At 40.0% G+C, this 17546-nt stretch overlaps 1 protein-coding gene across 50 annotated transcripts in view; it reads right to left on the bottom strand.

Moving 5' to 3' along the window:
• sox6 (SRY-box transcription factor 6) overlaps positions 1–17546 on the bottom strand; it is a 201027-nt gene that overhangs the window by 46604 nt on the left and 136877 nt on the right. For 28 of the 50 annotated variants that reach the window (NM_001123009.2, XM_073906902.1, XM_073906921.1 and 25 more), the window contains 2 exon segments: positions 1568–1647; positions 8843–8963. In NM_001123009.2, coding sequence (NP_001116481.2) covers positions 1568–1647; positions 8843–8963 — 201 coding nt within the window. 50 annotated transcript variants of the gene reach the window in all.

The raw sequence follows: 17546 nt of genomic DNA, 5'->3' as shown, positions 1-17546 counted from the left end.
TCTTAGCCAGACAGGCGCGTTTACAAGCGCTAACAGTATTATCATCGCACACGGAATGAGATTCATCTCCCCTATCTCTGTCCTGATCATTTTTAATCATCTTCCACGTTATGATCAGAGCTCAGTTGCGGCGGAAAGGGTATGTTTGACTAGCCGGGCTTTCTTAGTCTGAAGAGTACGTAGAGTAAATACCAATCTGCTCAGTTAAATCTGCGGCAGGCAGACAAACTTCAATTAATGGGAATGCAACTCATTTGTGTTTACTGTATTTTCTAAAGGTCAGCCAAGCCACGGACTCGCAGGCTCGATCTGAGCCCATTCCCAGGGTTAAATCTATTATCACAATGAATGGCTGAGGGGTCTCGGGGCCTCCTGATATATGACTATCTCAGACTCGAGCTGACCCATCAGGAATGTTATAAATAGATGGGGTGGGCCCTGGTTACACCATCACAGATTACTCGCCTAAGAGGAGGAAAGACTCGCTTACTTTTGCTAACATGCTTGCTCCCTGCTCTCTCATACAGGCACACACACATTCTACACACGCTCTCTAACATGAATAGATGCATTCCACACCTTCAACACAGATGATTGTTCTCCCCAAAGTCGCATGCTATAGCAAAGGCCTTTCCATCTCCAGCTGCAAGTATTGTTCCAACTTGCCAAGGCTCATTAATGCTGAGAGCGATAAGCTCCGAAGGACAAATTGTGCACATGTATCAGCAAGAAGAAAAGGTACGAAACGCTCTCCTATCCTCTCTCCCCCGCATCTCCTCCTCCCTCTGCTCTCAGCTTTGTTTTGTAACATTCCCAGCTATCAGAGAGCTTAATGTCTAATTGCTATCAACCGCTTACCACTGTTGTTGACAAAACAACAACACTCTATGAATAAGAAAAGCAAGAAAAAAAGGGTTAAATGAATCTGCTAACAGGGCTGTAAGATGTTTCGCCTTCTGCTTTTGTTTATTTGCTGCTTCAGTTTTTGTTCAAAGAACTTAAAAGGAACCCACGTGAATTTAATAAGTTTCTAAGTGAACTGGAAAAGCTAACAGCATTAGCGTGATAATAAAACCTTACTATCAGCTGATAAATAAATCTCGTTTTGACAGGTAAAAATCAGGATTAAAAGAAACAATTAAAATGACAAGGATGATGAAACAAGTTGGAATTAAAATATGAATCTATATTAAAGCACATAATAGTAAGAGATATTATCTGAGAAATGCTCCCAAGGTAGCCCGGCGGGTCTTGGAAACTCTTCCATCATTATGAAACTCCATGTTACCGCAAAGTTACACAAAACAACGTCAACAGAGAAAGTAATTAAGGTATGAGGGGCCTCTGAAATACCCTTCCATGACACTACACCTAGTTCCCATGCATAGGCGTCAAGGCTGCACTGTAAAAAGGGGCTATATTGCAGATGGAAGGTGTTAAGCTTGTAGGGGTGGACCGATGTTTGAGTGATTTAGCTCTAACTTGTTATTTAGCATACAGCTGGTTTGCTCACACGGTGCTGAGGGCTTGGCCCGTTGCCCGTAAATTCTTTTGTGACTGTACATACCTGGAGCTGGAGAGGGTTGAGTCCTGACGCGGCAGCAGCTGCCATTGTGGATGGAATGAACTGCACCGGGTAGTTATCACCTGTCGGAGAAAGGAGGAGGGGGAGATAGTGAACAATGCGCACAGGTTGAGACAATGAGCGGCCCAACGGCAGACCAGACAAGTGCCAACACAGTTCCTGTGGGCCTGCCTGCACCCAGCCTCGGCACTCAGCCGAAACATCTGCACTCACAAAAGAGTCAGCTGGCCAGAGCAGAGCGGGATTTACACAGGAACGTCTCTCTTTCTCCCAGATTCAGGCTTTTTCCTTCTGCTTTTTTTATCTTTGCCCACACTTGCACAGTCCTTTCTCATCTAGCTGTGCATTGTGTGCAAGGTTATGCTATTTTACATCATTGTTCACAAGTATCTGCGATTTATATCATGCTCTGTCAGATGCTTTACTAGTTCTACTATTGTTCTACACGCCATTATGTGTTTTACAATGAGATCTGGCGCAATAAAACATATTTGTGTAAGAGAGACAGAGGGTGCTGACGCCAAATTCAACAGGTTTTAACAAGATGTCTTATCTAAATATTGTTTGAAAGGCATTTTCATCAGGAGATCTAAAGTTTCCAATAGAATCAAACCATACAATAGACTGAACAGAAAAAAACACAATACGAACCAGATGAAAACTGTAGGTTTGAACACAAAAGCCCTGGGGATACAGTTCTGGAAACCTTATACAGATAATTGAGTGCCTCTGAAAGTGTGTGTTTAAGAGTGTGAGATGTGTTTTGTGCAGCGGTTGGTGTATATAACACTGTCTCTGGCTCTGAAAGCAAAGGTTTGACTGAAGCATGCCCATGAAAGGGGAATTGGCCCTTTTTCAGCCCCCACTTCTGCCTGTCACTTCTTCTCACAAACATATAGAGCTATTAAGCCACAGGCACGGGGGTAAACACATATATCCTCCCTCTTTTTCCACCCTCGTACTCACTTTGCAATCTGACTGACCACAGCACATTGTGATGCAGCCAGGATATTCAATCCCAGCCTGTGGCAGAGGTAAATAAAGAATGCAACTGAACTGATTTCAAATAGTGCAATGGGACTTGTAGAGGGGGTTATTATCCTCCAAGGTTCTTTCTCTCTCTCTGTGCTTGTGGTGATATGTCATGTGAGCCATCAGCAGGTCAGGTGCCAACCAGGAACTCTAGGCCAAGGCTAATGGTCTGGGGGCTGGTTGGGCAGCCAGTGTCTCAAGTAGACGGGGTCGGCTGCCAGCTTTCTCTATGTCAGTCTGTGAAAGTGAATCTAGTTTAAAAGGCAAATCTGCCTGCCTCCAGCCACTGAATGCCAGGGAGGCTCCATTGACGCCACTCCCCAATAGGGTTGTTTCTCCAAGTTTGCTAAGGCCAAGGGCCAACAGCTTATTATCAGCCCACCTTGGGGCCCAATAGTGCGTTCCCTCGAATCTGATTCAGCGATCTTTGAGAAGTCTTCTGGGCACTATACTGTGTCATAGGCAGTGGTAAGCTCATAACAGAAATAACTTTTCAATTTAATAGTCAAAATGTGAAATATAATCTAACTATTATGACATTTAAACGCAGACTGAAATTAAAGGACAGTTTTATCAAAAGGAAACCCTGCTTAAAACAAAATATGACCAACAGTAAGCTATCAGAGTAGCCAAAAGTACTAAACATCTCAGAGCATCCACTTCAACATGTAATTCTCCCGTGATAGCATCACAGGTTCCTTATCGAAACAAGCTTTCTAAAGACGCCAAGCAGAAAAGGGCAAACATTCTCAGCTCAAATTACAATACTTCTCTTATTTGCTTTAAAAAAAGGGCCAGGCAGGCTTCTGAATGATGCTTAAAGTGCTTGCTCTTATTAAGGCATTGCTAGAGAGCTTCATAGTGTATTCTGTTTCAGCCAGGTATCATGCTGCAAATCGAGGCCAATTTGGATTGCCAAGTTGGCACAGAGCCTCTTTAAGTGGAAGGACCCAAGGGTCTTGCACAGGGCACCACTACCACTGACACGGGCCGGTGCTCCATAAGAAGTGAGGGTTGTGAGGCTAATGAAAAGGTGGAGGAGAGCGGGGAGGAACGTCTGGCAGAGTGCTCCTTCTGCAACCTCTTCAGTTCAACTCCACCTGATGCCAAGAGCCAAGCATGTGGAATATTCAAGCCGAGTGGGGCTCTCTTTGAAATCAATGGTTTTGTTAAAGGGCACAGTGTCTACCAGGCTCACAACCTTTCTTTAAGCCTAACACTAAAGATTACAAATAAAAAAAGGAAAAAACATGTTCAGAACATGCAAGAGCTGTTCAACCCAGATCAACCCTCTTTAATTAATAAGCCAATTAAAATAAAATAAATGTAAAAAAAATACTTTTTTTGTGACAATTTTTCACGTTTGCATACAAGTCAATCCCCTTCAATTGTACTTTTTAAATCACACAATACTGTAGCAGTATTTGCATCCAGTTTTGCATCTCACTACAAACATTCAACGCAAAGACAGGGATTTAAAAGAAATGTGTACTGTACCAATCCAGTTCTGAAAACAAATCGGCTCAAAACTGGCATTATCAATCGCTAATGTGGTGTATCAATGTCTAAACGGCTGACGCACATTCTCTGTGACATGAATGTTGCCTCCAGGCGAGTCTCTGTACAATCACTGGCTGTCAGCAGTCCCGCCAGCGGGGGCATGGAGGCCTCATTGCATCCCAAGAGCCGTGAACATCCACGATCAGCAATACCTATGCGTTCATGTCTGCACAGGGGGGATCACCACTGTCCTCTGCAAGTCTATTTGAGTAAAGAATGACCCAAGTCCCCTCTTTATACCAAGCCCAAGCCATTGAGCACAGTGTGTGAGAAAGGGGATCTCTGCTGTTACACTGCAGGGTTAAGGCCATCAGCGTCAGGCCCTAGCGTCTTGCTCTAGGCACGACAGGGTCGCCACATGCCGGGTAACACAAACAGCAATGAGTCCTAACCCATTATCCGTGTTAATAATTCGAGTCATGTGGAAAAACGGCAATAAGCTTCGTCCTAAACTTTCTCCTCTCCGCCGTTTCGCAAATTATGAATAATGCAAGTGCTTTACACACGCCAAGGATTCCATTACAGCTGCTGTTGTTTGTACTAAAACACTTTCCATGTCAAACATATTAAAAAAATCAAACCGGGGAAAAGAATGCCCTCAGGCTCTTTGTTCAACCTGTCATGCCTTTGTAGTTCAAAAATAGCTGACTTTATGTTCCATCATTTACCTTTTAGTTAATTTATTAGCTGCTCTACCACACCCTGTAATAATCCAACTCTCACCTGCTGACTTCTGAAGCTTTCCTCCCTCTTATCAGTCCCACCGTCTAGCTCTCTTTCTCTTTTCTTGTATATTTGCCTTTTGATGAGGTGCTGACAACAAACAGCGTTTTTCAAGGCATACTTTGAAGACAAAAGGAAGCTTTTTTATAGAGCTGCACATCTTTTTTCTTTCTTTCTTTGATAATTCGCATTCAACTTTTTGTGTTCCTAGGGCCCTGTTTACACATACATTTTAGTTTTAAAACGCATAAGTTTTGCTACAGTTACGCATTCCGTCCACACTACCCGGACGTTTTAAGCCCTGAAAACGGAGTGTTTTGACAATGCTGAAAAGACCATTTTCATTTTAAAAAAGTTGCTGCTCTATGTCAGTTTGGATGGGGGAAAACTAAGACATCTGAAAATGGAGGTGTGATTGCAGATATTCGCCTATCTGATTCGGGATTTGTCTCAATATTAATTACACAAAGTTCAACCTTGCTTCCTTTCCTTGTAAGTTCAGACTTTCACAAGTTTGATATGGAAAACAAATTCCAGAGGACAAAAGTGTAAATTTTCAAGGAGAACAGTGTACTTTATAACATCATTCACATCACCCTGACCACGTTGTTTCACTATCTAAACAACAAATTGAAAACATTATATAAGGAACTGCCTGTTTTCATTTTGATATTAACTTAACAGACACAAAAATGTTGAGACTTCGTGTAGCTACATATTTATATGACCGTCATCTTCGTCATATATAACATAACTGCCTGCTTTAATTTTTATGAAAAAATACAAAACATTCCCTGTCTCTTTTGCTGAATATCAGTTTTAATAATCAATAATGGCTATTACAAAAGTACAACATACAATATTTTATACAATATAGGCAAGCAATCAGTGAAATAAGCAGAATCAGTGTATGCGGTTACATAAATTAATATATAAACTTATCTTTGCGCTCAGTCGAAACGCGTTACCTGAGAACAACTAATTCAAACGAACAAAGAGTAGTTAGAGAGAGACAAGATCAATTAAATATCACGTTTAACGCCTATAGTGATATGAAATCCAGCGGAAGATCTTTGTTGAACTGCTCTCACCTGGGGAGCTGTGCTCAAAGCACCCGCTGACTGCCTGGAGCTCAGACGCGCACATACGCTGCAGCACATGCTAGAGTGAATGTGTGGTCTCGTAATGTGCGTTTCCAGCGGTATAGTGTGAATGAAGATCTTTACAGAAATGCTAAGTGAAACGCCAGTGTGAACGTAGATCATTTTGGTTTTAAAACTAAAACATATTAGTGTAAATGGGGCCAAATTGATGTTCCTTTTCAATTCCTACAAGTCTACTAATTAAATAATTATAATTACTTGACTGTTTCCATATTTCTCAATGGCAGTCCGTAGTAAATAGAAAAACAAATGGAAGGATGGAAATTTAACTAAATGCTACTGATTCCCTGGGAGAAAAGAATAGGTTTTTAACTGTTTAATTACAGAAACAGAGACTGGCACATCCCTAAAGCTCAGAACAATGGCTGGATGAGAGGTTGAGGGATACTGGCAGTGAGTCAGTCTGCGTGTTGTAGCAATTTCCTACAAATTTGTTTTTGAATTTACAGTGCTTGCGTGAGGAGCAATTCTCTTTTTCACAAAAGAAGAAAAAAGGCATGCCAGAACAAGCACAACTTCTTTCACCAGAGGCCCTTTAGTACCAAAATGGAAAATGTGCACAACTAAGTGTCACCTTCCAGTTGTTGTTTTTTTTTTTTTTAAAAAGAGTAGAAATTATTACTGACAGAAATTATTAGGGATAGATCAATCAGTAGTTAATATAACATTTTCAGCACTTATAGATCAGAGCCGATGACTCTCACAAAGATGAATATATGTGCATAATATTAATAGCATATAATATCTTTTACAGGGGCACGGAGAGTATTGTATTTGTAATATTTTCTCCACAGATTTATGGCCCATGAAGTTGAAACCCTTTCATGCTGACAGTGTTTATATTCCAGCCCTCATTCACGCCATCCATTGTTCTGAAGGCTCGAAACGCCTTGAACTCTGCCAAAACAGGCTGCTTCACCGAGGTGATACACTTCACAGTGTTCAGAATTAATTGCCTTGACAAGGAGGGCTTGATGTTCTGCTCTCTGAATCCAGAGGGATGAGCTCTTTAAAAACAATGTGATGATTTGGTCAGGGAAATCAAGCAATGATAAAATATGTGCTGAGGAGAATTGAAAGACACAAGAAGGTAAAGAAAGCTCGAAAGAGGCACATAAGTTCCCCTGAGGTATAGCATACCACAAAAAAATACAGAAAACATAACAAAATAAAAAGCGTGGAAGAAACATAACATCTATTATATCCCCTAAAATCAGTAGTGTTATCATTCTTTGAACTAATCATTTGAACTAACAATTTAATTACTGTAATAATTAAAAGAGCAGTGCACTCGTACAAAAAAAAAAAAAAATCTGTCATCATTTATTAGTGAATTTTACAATTTACAAATGATTAATTTGCGTATGATGATTTTGTTTTCTTGAATTAGCATTACATCATGGTAAAAAATAAAAGCCATAATTGTTCAGACACATTTCATCTTTGACTCGCATCAAATGAATATGTCATTCATAACTGTTTTTAATTCATAATTATTTGTATTACTTAAAGTATTGGTGTCCAAATTAACAATGTTCATTCATTAATTTTCTTTTCAGCTTAGTTCCTTTATTAATCTGGGGTTGCCACCAAATTACCAATGTATTCCACGAAAACATTATGTGACATATCTTTGTTTGTGTTCCACAGAAGAGAGTTTGCAAGTCTATAACAGCAATGTTATTGCTTTTAATATTATGTAATATTAAAAAAAAAAACAAATTTCATATTACAGGGCACCTATTTTACCCCTTTTTCAAGATTTAAGATAAGTTAAAACACCCATCACATTATTTATTAAAGCTTTCAGAATATTAGATTTTCTGCTCTGAACACTATGTACTGTAGCTGTTTTTGTTGCCTGTGCCTTTAATGCTAGTTCTCCCCGCCCACTGTTCTTACGTGCCTGTCAGAGTGTGCCTCAATCTCTTCCTTTTCTGTATCAGATAAACAGCACAGTGACAGACATGAAGGAAGCAGATCTCACGTAAAGTTTGTGAGAATTTTATCAATGATTATTATTTGATGTAATTGTTAAGGAGTTGCAACGATGAGTCACACACAATGTCTTTACAAAGTTCACACACATACACACAGCGTGTGCATTTTAACTTTTAACTTTTTGCATGACAATGTGACAGGGTATACAGTAATATCCACTGCTGTATGGATCCCAAACTGGGATTCAAGCATCTTCTTATATAATTGTATTGGTATGCGGCTGTGGTGATGAAGATGGTAAAATCGGTGTAATTCATTACAAACATGAACTATTTTAAAAGCGTTTTAAACTTGAAAAACTCATTCTTGATCACATTTGATGATGATTAATGATCATAGGGAGCTAAACAGTTCTGTTAATTCCAGTTGCTTTACGCACATTGTGTCTTGATGATATGATTTTAAATGTTACTACAGTATGTAGACATGCTTATATGCAGCTGTCAATCAATTCGGTGAGTGGTGAAAGCGCACTCCAACATCACGTTGTGATGAGCCTCAAAATGGGAGGGATTTGGATCCTATTTTAACGTCAGTTTCTATCACTCCAATATGACAGTGGACACACTATACCTACACATAGTTCTGCTCAAACAGCTTACAAAAGATGATTATCACCAAAGGTGACTTTAATTTATTGATATTTAAATACTTAAAAAATGAGCTATTTTAATATCTAAAGGAAACTGGTTAGGATATCCGAGGCAAGTGTTTTTGTGCACAAGGATTAACAGTAATAAAGGAGTGAACCTCCAAGAGCTTAAATGTGTTCTCTTACCTGGCTTATAGGACATGCCTGGGGGGAAGAGGAAGCCCTGCTGAGCTGCTGCGGCTGCTGCCAGAGTGCGCTGGTCGTGTGGAAAAATGGGGATCATGAGCGGAGGCATGTGACCCTGGACCTGCTGAACACAGAGAGAGAGGAGATCACACAGGAGTCTAACACAGGCTGACAGAAGAGCTCATATCCTGACCCCAGTCCATCCAGCACACGCTCACCAAATACCTGCACTCCATCGTACATTAGTGCTTAAAGAGAAACCATCACACATACACACACACACAAACACACACACACACACACATATATATATATATATATATATATATATATATATATATATATATATATATATATATATATATATATATATATATATATACAGCAGTGTGTTTACACCAGTTTAATTCATAAACTACAATTGACATTGCTATGGTTGTAACATATGTGACATATGTTATTAAATAGAATTAGAAATGTCAGGCAGACATTCCTTAAAAAACTCAATCATAAGACGGATACTCTCAGTAATACATCTCTTGTTCTTGGAAGGTCATTTATAAACATGATAAATGCCCAAGGGATGCTGGTAATTTACAGCACCTGTTTTCAGCTGTGAAAAAGATGGAATGATCCCAAAAGCTCGTGCATTTATGATATTTCATGTATAACGTCGACACCTGGCATTGCGTGTGGTGTCTTTCAAACGCTCTCAGCCGTGTTCATCTTCATTCCTGCTTTATTGCAAAACAGAGAGAACGCTAATGGTGTGCGTAAGGATAACATTAGCTCGGCGCACAAGTAAAAACAGACAGGCTGAGCGGGGGACAAAGAAAAAGCGAGTCTGTGTGTGTTTAGGGATCTGAGCAGCGAAGTTTGAAAACACATGTTTGTGGAGTGTTGGCCGGACTCAATCTTGCTGTCATTCTCTGCTTCCTGCCTGTGGTTGAAAGGCTGCAGCGCTGCTACCGTAAGCCAGGCCGGAGTTAATGCAGGCGAGCCGGCCACCTCTGGGGAGCCTAACCGGTGAACGGGTTAATAAAGGTCAGCCCCCCAAAATAAACACATTATAGAATGTTTCTTCATTCATCGCTCTTTAAAATCAGCCTGCAATAAAAACCGGTCTGGACGCAATTACTACTGCCGCATTGAGGCATGAAATCAACCTGCTCTGAGGAACCACTTTCCGCTCAGCATTTCTCGCTGAGGTTTGCGCGATCTCCATTTTTTTTAATGCTGCCTTTCGCCTTCCGAGTGCCTAATGTAAGAGTTCAGTAGGGCTTGTTCCCAAGGTGCTAAACAAGTGTTCAGATCCACATCATTGATTTGGATTAAGTGAGTTCTCCTAAGCAAAAATAAATAGGAAAAAATATATAGCGTTTTTACATTTGTAAAGCATTGCACTTTCAAAAATGCACCTACAGAGTTGGGACTGCACCAAAGTGAGGAATGTGTACACATATGACTGAAAAAGATGAATTAGAGAGTGTGACCTCTTGTGTTTGTGGGAATGCATGCGAAGGTAATCAAAATATAGGGGGAGGATGAAAGGCTATAGCATGGTAAAGATCTGCAACGTCACATACTTTTATACTACCTAAGACATGCTTAAGAGCTTTCAGAAGAAAAAAAAATTGGGTCTGACCATGTAAATTGTTCTCCTTCAGAGGTCTACTAAGGTCAGTCACAAAGCTAATTGCCATTAGCCTTATTCACATTACCCTTGCAAGACGAATCAGTCTAAAGCCGCAGCATTACATACAACAGCTGCTTTTAAAGTGGAACCAAAACACAACTGTTCCTTAACATGTCATTTCACATAGTCCTGCATCCATAATGACAGAAACACCTGGTCCGCTATGCCTTATCCCATCTGTTCCTAAACTATATCATCAATGTCTTATTTCATTCGAATCTAAACCACTGAAAACGACCTAGAATTAGACATCATTGAAACAAATAAACTGACTGACAATAACTCTGCTAATCAAACACACTCCCCCTAATGCTGCTTCAAAAGGGTGCAAACAGCAAGAGAATGAAAAGGGAAGGTACAAACAGATAAATTGCCCTCGGTTTGAAAGATCGTGATTCGCGGTAATGAGGCCTTTACATTAAACTTTAATTTACACACGCCACATCTGTGAGTGGCAAATCAAATAAGCGTCCTTAAAGTGGGGACTAATAGTGAAGGTTAGCTTTCAAGCCTGTCAATTAATGTACACTGGTGGAGAGGAGCAGACAATGTAGATAAAGATTTAAAGATGATCACTGGCAATTTGCTTTGACTGTTAATAGACAGAGAATGGAATTAAGTGCCTGCACTTAGGCAAGCGGATTTTTGATAAATTGCATTCTGCATTGAAGCTCACTTATTATATGCGTCAGTCTCTCATTCAGACACAGGAACTATGAGTCTCAAAACGTCTGTCCTTCTGAATCTTCATATACACAGCAAGCCTACATTCAGCCATGCTTTTATGAGCTTTCATCTATCTATCCATCTATCCATTCATCCATCCATCTATCTATCTATCCAGCAAATCTCACGAGAAAAAGTATTTAAGTTTAGTGCCAGTTTAGTGGCTAATTTGTACGAATTCGTACAAGTTCAGTCGTACGAAAATGTACGATTTTAAAAAGGAGGCATGGCACCCAACCCGCCTCTAAACCCAATCGTCATTGAGTGATGAGCAAATCGTACTAAATTGCACGAATTAGATTGCACAAATTCATACGAATTAGCCACTAAATCAAAATGTTACTAATTGCCATGAGATAGTGTTGATCTATTTATCTATCTGTCTATCTATTTGTCTGTCTGTCCATCTGGACATATAGGGTTTCTACAGGTTTCATCAGGTCAAATTTAAGACTTTTAAGACCTTTTTAAGACCATTATGAATGAAATTTCAGACTTACACAAGGTTAAATGCTAAGGATTTTTCCAATTGCCCAGGTTAAAAAAAAAAAAAAAAAAAAACATTAAAAACTAATGTTATTGTAAGAAAGCTAATAAACCACATTTGTAAATAGAGTTAATAGATTAACTTGTGTTCAAACTTTTATTGAGATGGAATGATTCACATGGGCATAGGAAAATTAGGGCCTGTTTCAAATGATTTAAGACCTACAAGCCATTATTTTAGAAAATGTAAGACATTTTAAGACCTTTTAAGGTCCCGTTGATACCCTGTTTTAATCCTTCATTCAAATACTTCACATGTTTTTGACGTATTTACATAGTATATTTTAATAATGTTGTTTATTTTAATTCACAAATAAATCTTTACATACAGCATGCTTACATCCATGCATGTTGGCAATTCAATAGAATTTCTATCTATTTCTAATTTTGAACCTATAATTACCTAAATATTATGATAAAATATATTTAATCAGAATAATATAAATGAATTCATTCCCTGGTTAAAATTGTTCATAACCTAATTACCCATTTTTATTTACATAAAATAAATATTAAAATAAACTGTCATTATAATATTTAAAGAGAAAATAGATACGGAAAGAACATTTTGTTTCAAGATGTATCTTTTGAAAGTAAATAAAGCAGTCACATAAACACATGAAAAATGATATGATGCTGGTTGATCCATTTCTACAACCGCATGTAATATGCATTACACGCTGTATGTACAAACACACTAACTCATTTACATTGGCATAGGAAAATCATGCGAATTCAGTGAATTTAAGACATTTTAAGACCCCACAGATACCCTGTTTTAATCCTCCATTCTGCCCCACATATTTTGGACTTATTTACATAATATGTTTTTTAAGTGTTATTTATTTTAATTCACAAATAAATCTTTACATACATCATGCTTACATACAATTAATATATCACATTTCTATCAAATTCAAATTTTAAACCAAGATTTATTTATAATTTTATGATACAATATAAAATTAGAATAATCTAAAGTAATTCATACTCAGGTTGAAATTGTTCATACCCTAATTACCTATATTTTTTTACATAAAACAAATATTAAAATAAAACTGTCAGTATAATATTTAAATACAAAATAGATAGACAGCAAGTACATTTTAGTTTTATATTCAACAAGATATATCTTTCAAAAGTAAATAAAGGAGTTACATAAACACATCAACTGTATTGCAAATGATATATGATCTATGCTGGTTGATCCATTTCTACAGCCGCATGTACTGTAATATACATTACACGCGGTATGTACAAACACACGCAGTATTTCTGTATCTCTGCCCTGATATTCAGCCCCTCCCTGCATGAGCGTGCCAGGCGGCTGGCAGCCCACAGCATTAGTATTGCCAGTCAGATCTTCAAGAGCATGAAAGAATGAAGTGGAGCAGATGTGAGGAGGCAAACTCAGGCCTCTGGAAGCTCTGAACCTCATAAACTCAGCCCATTGTAGACTCTGCCTCCTATCTGCCCTTTGTCTTATCGGGTCCTTAGAACCAGAGGATGGGATAATGCCATTTCTCGCCATCTGCCCCAAAGCTTCATTAAAGATACATGAACGAGCCCCATCTTATGAGGAACAGGTGCTATTGTTTGTCCCCGAAGACCTGCTGGGGCGAGGATGTAACTCGCGGTACTTGAGGAAGAGCATCTGTAGCAATCAGTCAGGCTGTGTTTGCTGGCAGACTCTTTCTCTCTTCACACAGCCGACTGGTTCATAGACACACAGAGAGAGAGGGAGAGAGAGAGAGAGAGGGAGAGAGAGAGAGAGAGAGACCTCTTCACCTTCAGTATCTCACATATATCATCAGTTCGGTGCAGCTGATGAAGTCTGTGGTGATGCACAGCACAATCTGTCTCTCTGTCAGGGATACACACTTCACTTGGCCGTGTCTGCTCTACTGTCCCCTGCCCTTAGATCAGGCATCCATTTACCGTCCGCTAAAAACACAGGCCATGTCGGGAAGCTACTTTGAAAATATATCTTGTCAACAAGCTACTTATAATTTAAAGCACATGAGTAAGAGTTAAGTTTAGTAATGCACAAGTTTATAAAAAAGCATGGTGCATGGCTATTGTGAGGTTAAATATTTTTTAATATAATATAATATAATATAATATAATATAATATAATATAATATAATATAATATAATATAATATAATATAATATAATATAATATAATATAATACACTCACTGGCCACTTTACTAGTATTGGGTTTGACCCCCTTTTGCCTTCAGAACTGCTTTAATACTTTGTAGCATAGATTCAACAAGGTATTGAAGATATTCCTCAGCAATTCTGGTCCATATTGACATGATCATCCCGCAGTTGCTTCAGATTTGTCACCTGCACATCCATGATGTGAATGTCTCGTTCCACCACATTCCAAAGGTGCTCTATCGGATTGAAATCTGGTGACTGTGTCTGCCATTTGAGTATAGTGAACTCACTGTAATGTTCAAGAAACCAGTCTGAGATGATTCGCATTTTATGACATGGCGAGTTATCCTGCTAATCAGAAGATGGGTACACTGGGGTCAAAAAGGGATGAACATGGTCAGCAACAATACTCAGGTAGGCTTTGGCATTGACACGATGTTCAATTGGTACTAATGGGCCCAAAGTGTGCCAAGAAGATATCGCCCACACTACTACACCACCACTACCAGCCTGAACCGTTGATACAAGGCAAGAGGGATCCATGCTTTCATGTTGTTGATGCCAAATTCTACCAATGTCGCAGCAAAAATTGCGACTCATGTGACCAGGCATATTTTCCCAATCTTCAATTGTCCATTTTTGGTGAGCCTGTGCAAATTGTAGCCTCAGTTTCCTGTTCTTAGGTGACAGGAGTGGCACCCGGTGTGGGCTTCTGCTGCTGTAGCCCATCTGCCTCAAGGTTGGACGTGTTGTGCATTTAGAGATGCTCTTCTGCTTACTTCGGTTGTAACAAGTGGTTATTTGAGTTACTTTTGCCTTTCTATCAGCTTGAACCAGTCTGGCTAATCTCCTCTGACCTCGGGCATCCACAAGGCATTTCCACTCACAAAACTGCAGCTCACTTGATATTTTCTCTTCTTTGGACTATTCTCTGTAAATCCTAGAGATGAAAATCCTAGTAGATCATCAGTTTCTGAAATACTCAGACCAGCCTGTCTGGAGCCAACAACCATGCCACATTCAAAGTAACTTAAATCACCTTTCTTCCTCATTCTAATGCTCAGTTTGAACTGCAGTAGATCGTCTTGACCATGTCTACATGCCTAAATGCATTGAGTTGCTGCCATGTGATTGGCTGATTAGAAATTTGCGTTAACGAGCAGTTGGACAGGTGTACCTAATGAAGTAGCCGGTGAGTGTATAATATAATATAATATTTAAAATAATAATTACACACACATATATGTGCATGTAATTTATTTAATTTCCATTATTAAATAATTCTGTTAAAATTTTTTTACTTTGGTTCATTGATGTAATTTATTGAGTAGACATTTTTAAATATGAAAATATCGCTATTTTAAACTACTATATTTTCTGAAATGCTGTGGAAAAAGGTGACTGTGCACTGCAGATCTCATGCACTGCTATTAGTGAAAAAGCTCATTGCTGGAAATGTTACTGTAATCTTAAAAACAGCTGAGCTACAATCATGCTACTGATCACTAATTCCCAACACTGAATGGCGAGTTGTCAGCAGTGGGATGTTTAAACACACAATGTGCGCTCGCTGTAAGTTGAATGACCGAAATAAAAGGAGAAGGGGGAGAACCCCTGAAGTAAATAGGGAGCTATAGATTAATCAATGTTGTTAGTGGAAATGTTGACATCAGCACTTAGCTTCAGTAATGGTTTACAGCAGCAACTAATCCTAAGGTCAGACAGCCCAGCCTATTGAAGGAGGCGCACTGTACATGGATTACTGTTAGAATAGGCTGCTGTGTGCTTTTAATCCAGCAGGTGCACTAATATGTTCATGCCTTTCTGCATTGGCAGAAGTGGTAAATGTGTACTTGCTGCCATATCCTGACCCAGCCTGTCACACACGCGCATGGAAAATGGAGATGTACAAGTCATTACCATGCTCGACAGGGCCCCTGTCAGCACCCATGCTCCTTGCTGTCTTTTAAGGGGTCCCGTTGGGCTCAGGAGACATGCCCCCCTATACCTGTCCCCAACTCTCCTTAACATGAAAATAGAGATTGATCTTCAAGGAGCATCACTCTGGGATTCCTTCTGCTTTTAAAAGTAAAAGAGGGAGAGTTGTTTTAACATGTCCAAAATGCCTTTCAGTGTTGATGAGATAAGACGGCGATGGGGAGGGGTAGCTAACTTCTCTTTGAGATTCTGGAAGGAGGCCCTAGGTTAAGCATTAGGCACACGCCAACCCATTTCAAAAGGTGAGGCCGTATGAACTTCCTCACCCGTGATGTATTTTGGTCCAAATTCGGAGCACATTTCTCGTTAAAAAATCTCAAATAAAAGCTCTAAAGCGTGGAGGTGTTTTAAATTTAGCTGGAGTGAAAACAGCTTTCGCTGTTACTATAAGTACTGATACGTCACACGCTCTTTCCCTTGCTTGATGCTGCCAGAGCCAAAATGACTGTGAAAGAAAACCACCTTAGGGGATCCATTTTAAGGAGAAGTGATTCTGGAGGACCTGGCAACCGCGCTCAATCTGCACGGCGAGCCCCGACAGCGCGAACTTCACACCCGCTACTTTGTGAACACACTCAGTGAGCGCTTTCTGGAAACTCACCAGCGCAGAGAGAGAGAGTGGAGAGAGAGCTCTTTGCTGAATGAAACCACTTCTGCGCTCAGGAGTCTGCACATTATTCTGTTCTGAAGAGGTCAATTTTTTAAACAATCCCATAGATCCCCGAGTACACATTACTCCCACGTCACAGGTCATTTATCAGTTAACCGCACTCCTCCAGCACACGGCGGCTGCAGCTTTGAGCTCTAATCCCACCCACGCACACACATAAACCCACGCTCGCTGGGCTGTTATCAAAGCGCGAGATATTCTGCTCGGCCGCGCTTCAGCCCCTGATGACAATCGGGCCGTGTGGATCGATAGGGCTGAGTTGGACTTTGATCCCCACTCTTTCTGTCAACGCGGGGCCGGAATTAAGACCAGGTCTCCACCTTGATGCCACAGACTAAAAGCATTGTTCTCCTCTCTCTGCTCTGTTAGTGACGAGTTTTGCAGGAGGCCTTCATCAGCCACACAGATACAGCACCGGGAATAAAGAGGCTTTGTGTGGTGGCCGTGGCTCTGACCTGGACCGACTCACCTCCGACAATCCACTGGCCCACAGACTCAAAGGCTTATCGGTCGATGAGCAGCATGTTTTCTTGCTTTCATTCGTTCTTTTGTTCTGTGTGTTGTGTGTGTGTGTGTGTGTGTGTGTGTGTGTGTGTGTTTAAACAGGTAAAAGATTAACGTTCCCAATACTGGGACAACTAGCAAACAGTGCATTGATGTGTATTTGTATGTATGTTACGCCACCGCTGACAAAAGAGTTGACAGAGGACAAATGTATTCTGAGGACTCGAGAAAGCATGTGCCGAAAGGGGCAAGGTGCACAGAAACCAGACACTGGCCCACACTCTGCTTGTCTGGAGGAATAACCAATAGATGACTTCTTGTTCCACTAATTCCTTACACAGTAAAACAAGCCCTCTTGGAAAAGAGCCATTTCAATATGTCTATATTAAGTCCGGGG

The sequence above is a fragment of the Danio rerio genome, chromosome 7, assembly GCF_049306965.1.
Source record: "Danio rerio strain Tuebingen ecotype United States chromosome 7, GRCz12tu, whole genome shotgun sequence".
Classification (NCBI taxonomy): domain Eukaryota; kingdom Metazoa; phylum Chordata; class Actinopteri; order Cypriniformes; family Danionidae; genus Danio; species Danio rerio.
Note: the sequence above shows the minus strand (reverse complement) of the source record. Positions and strands in the feature narration are given on the sequence as shown.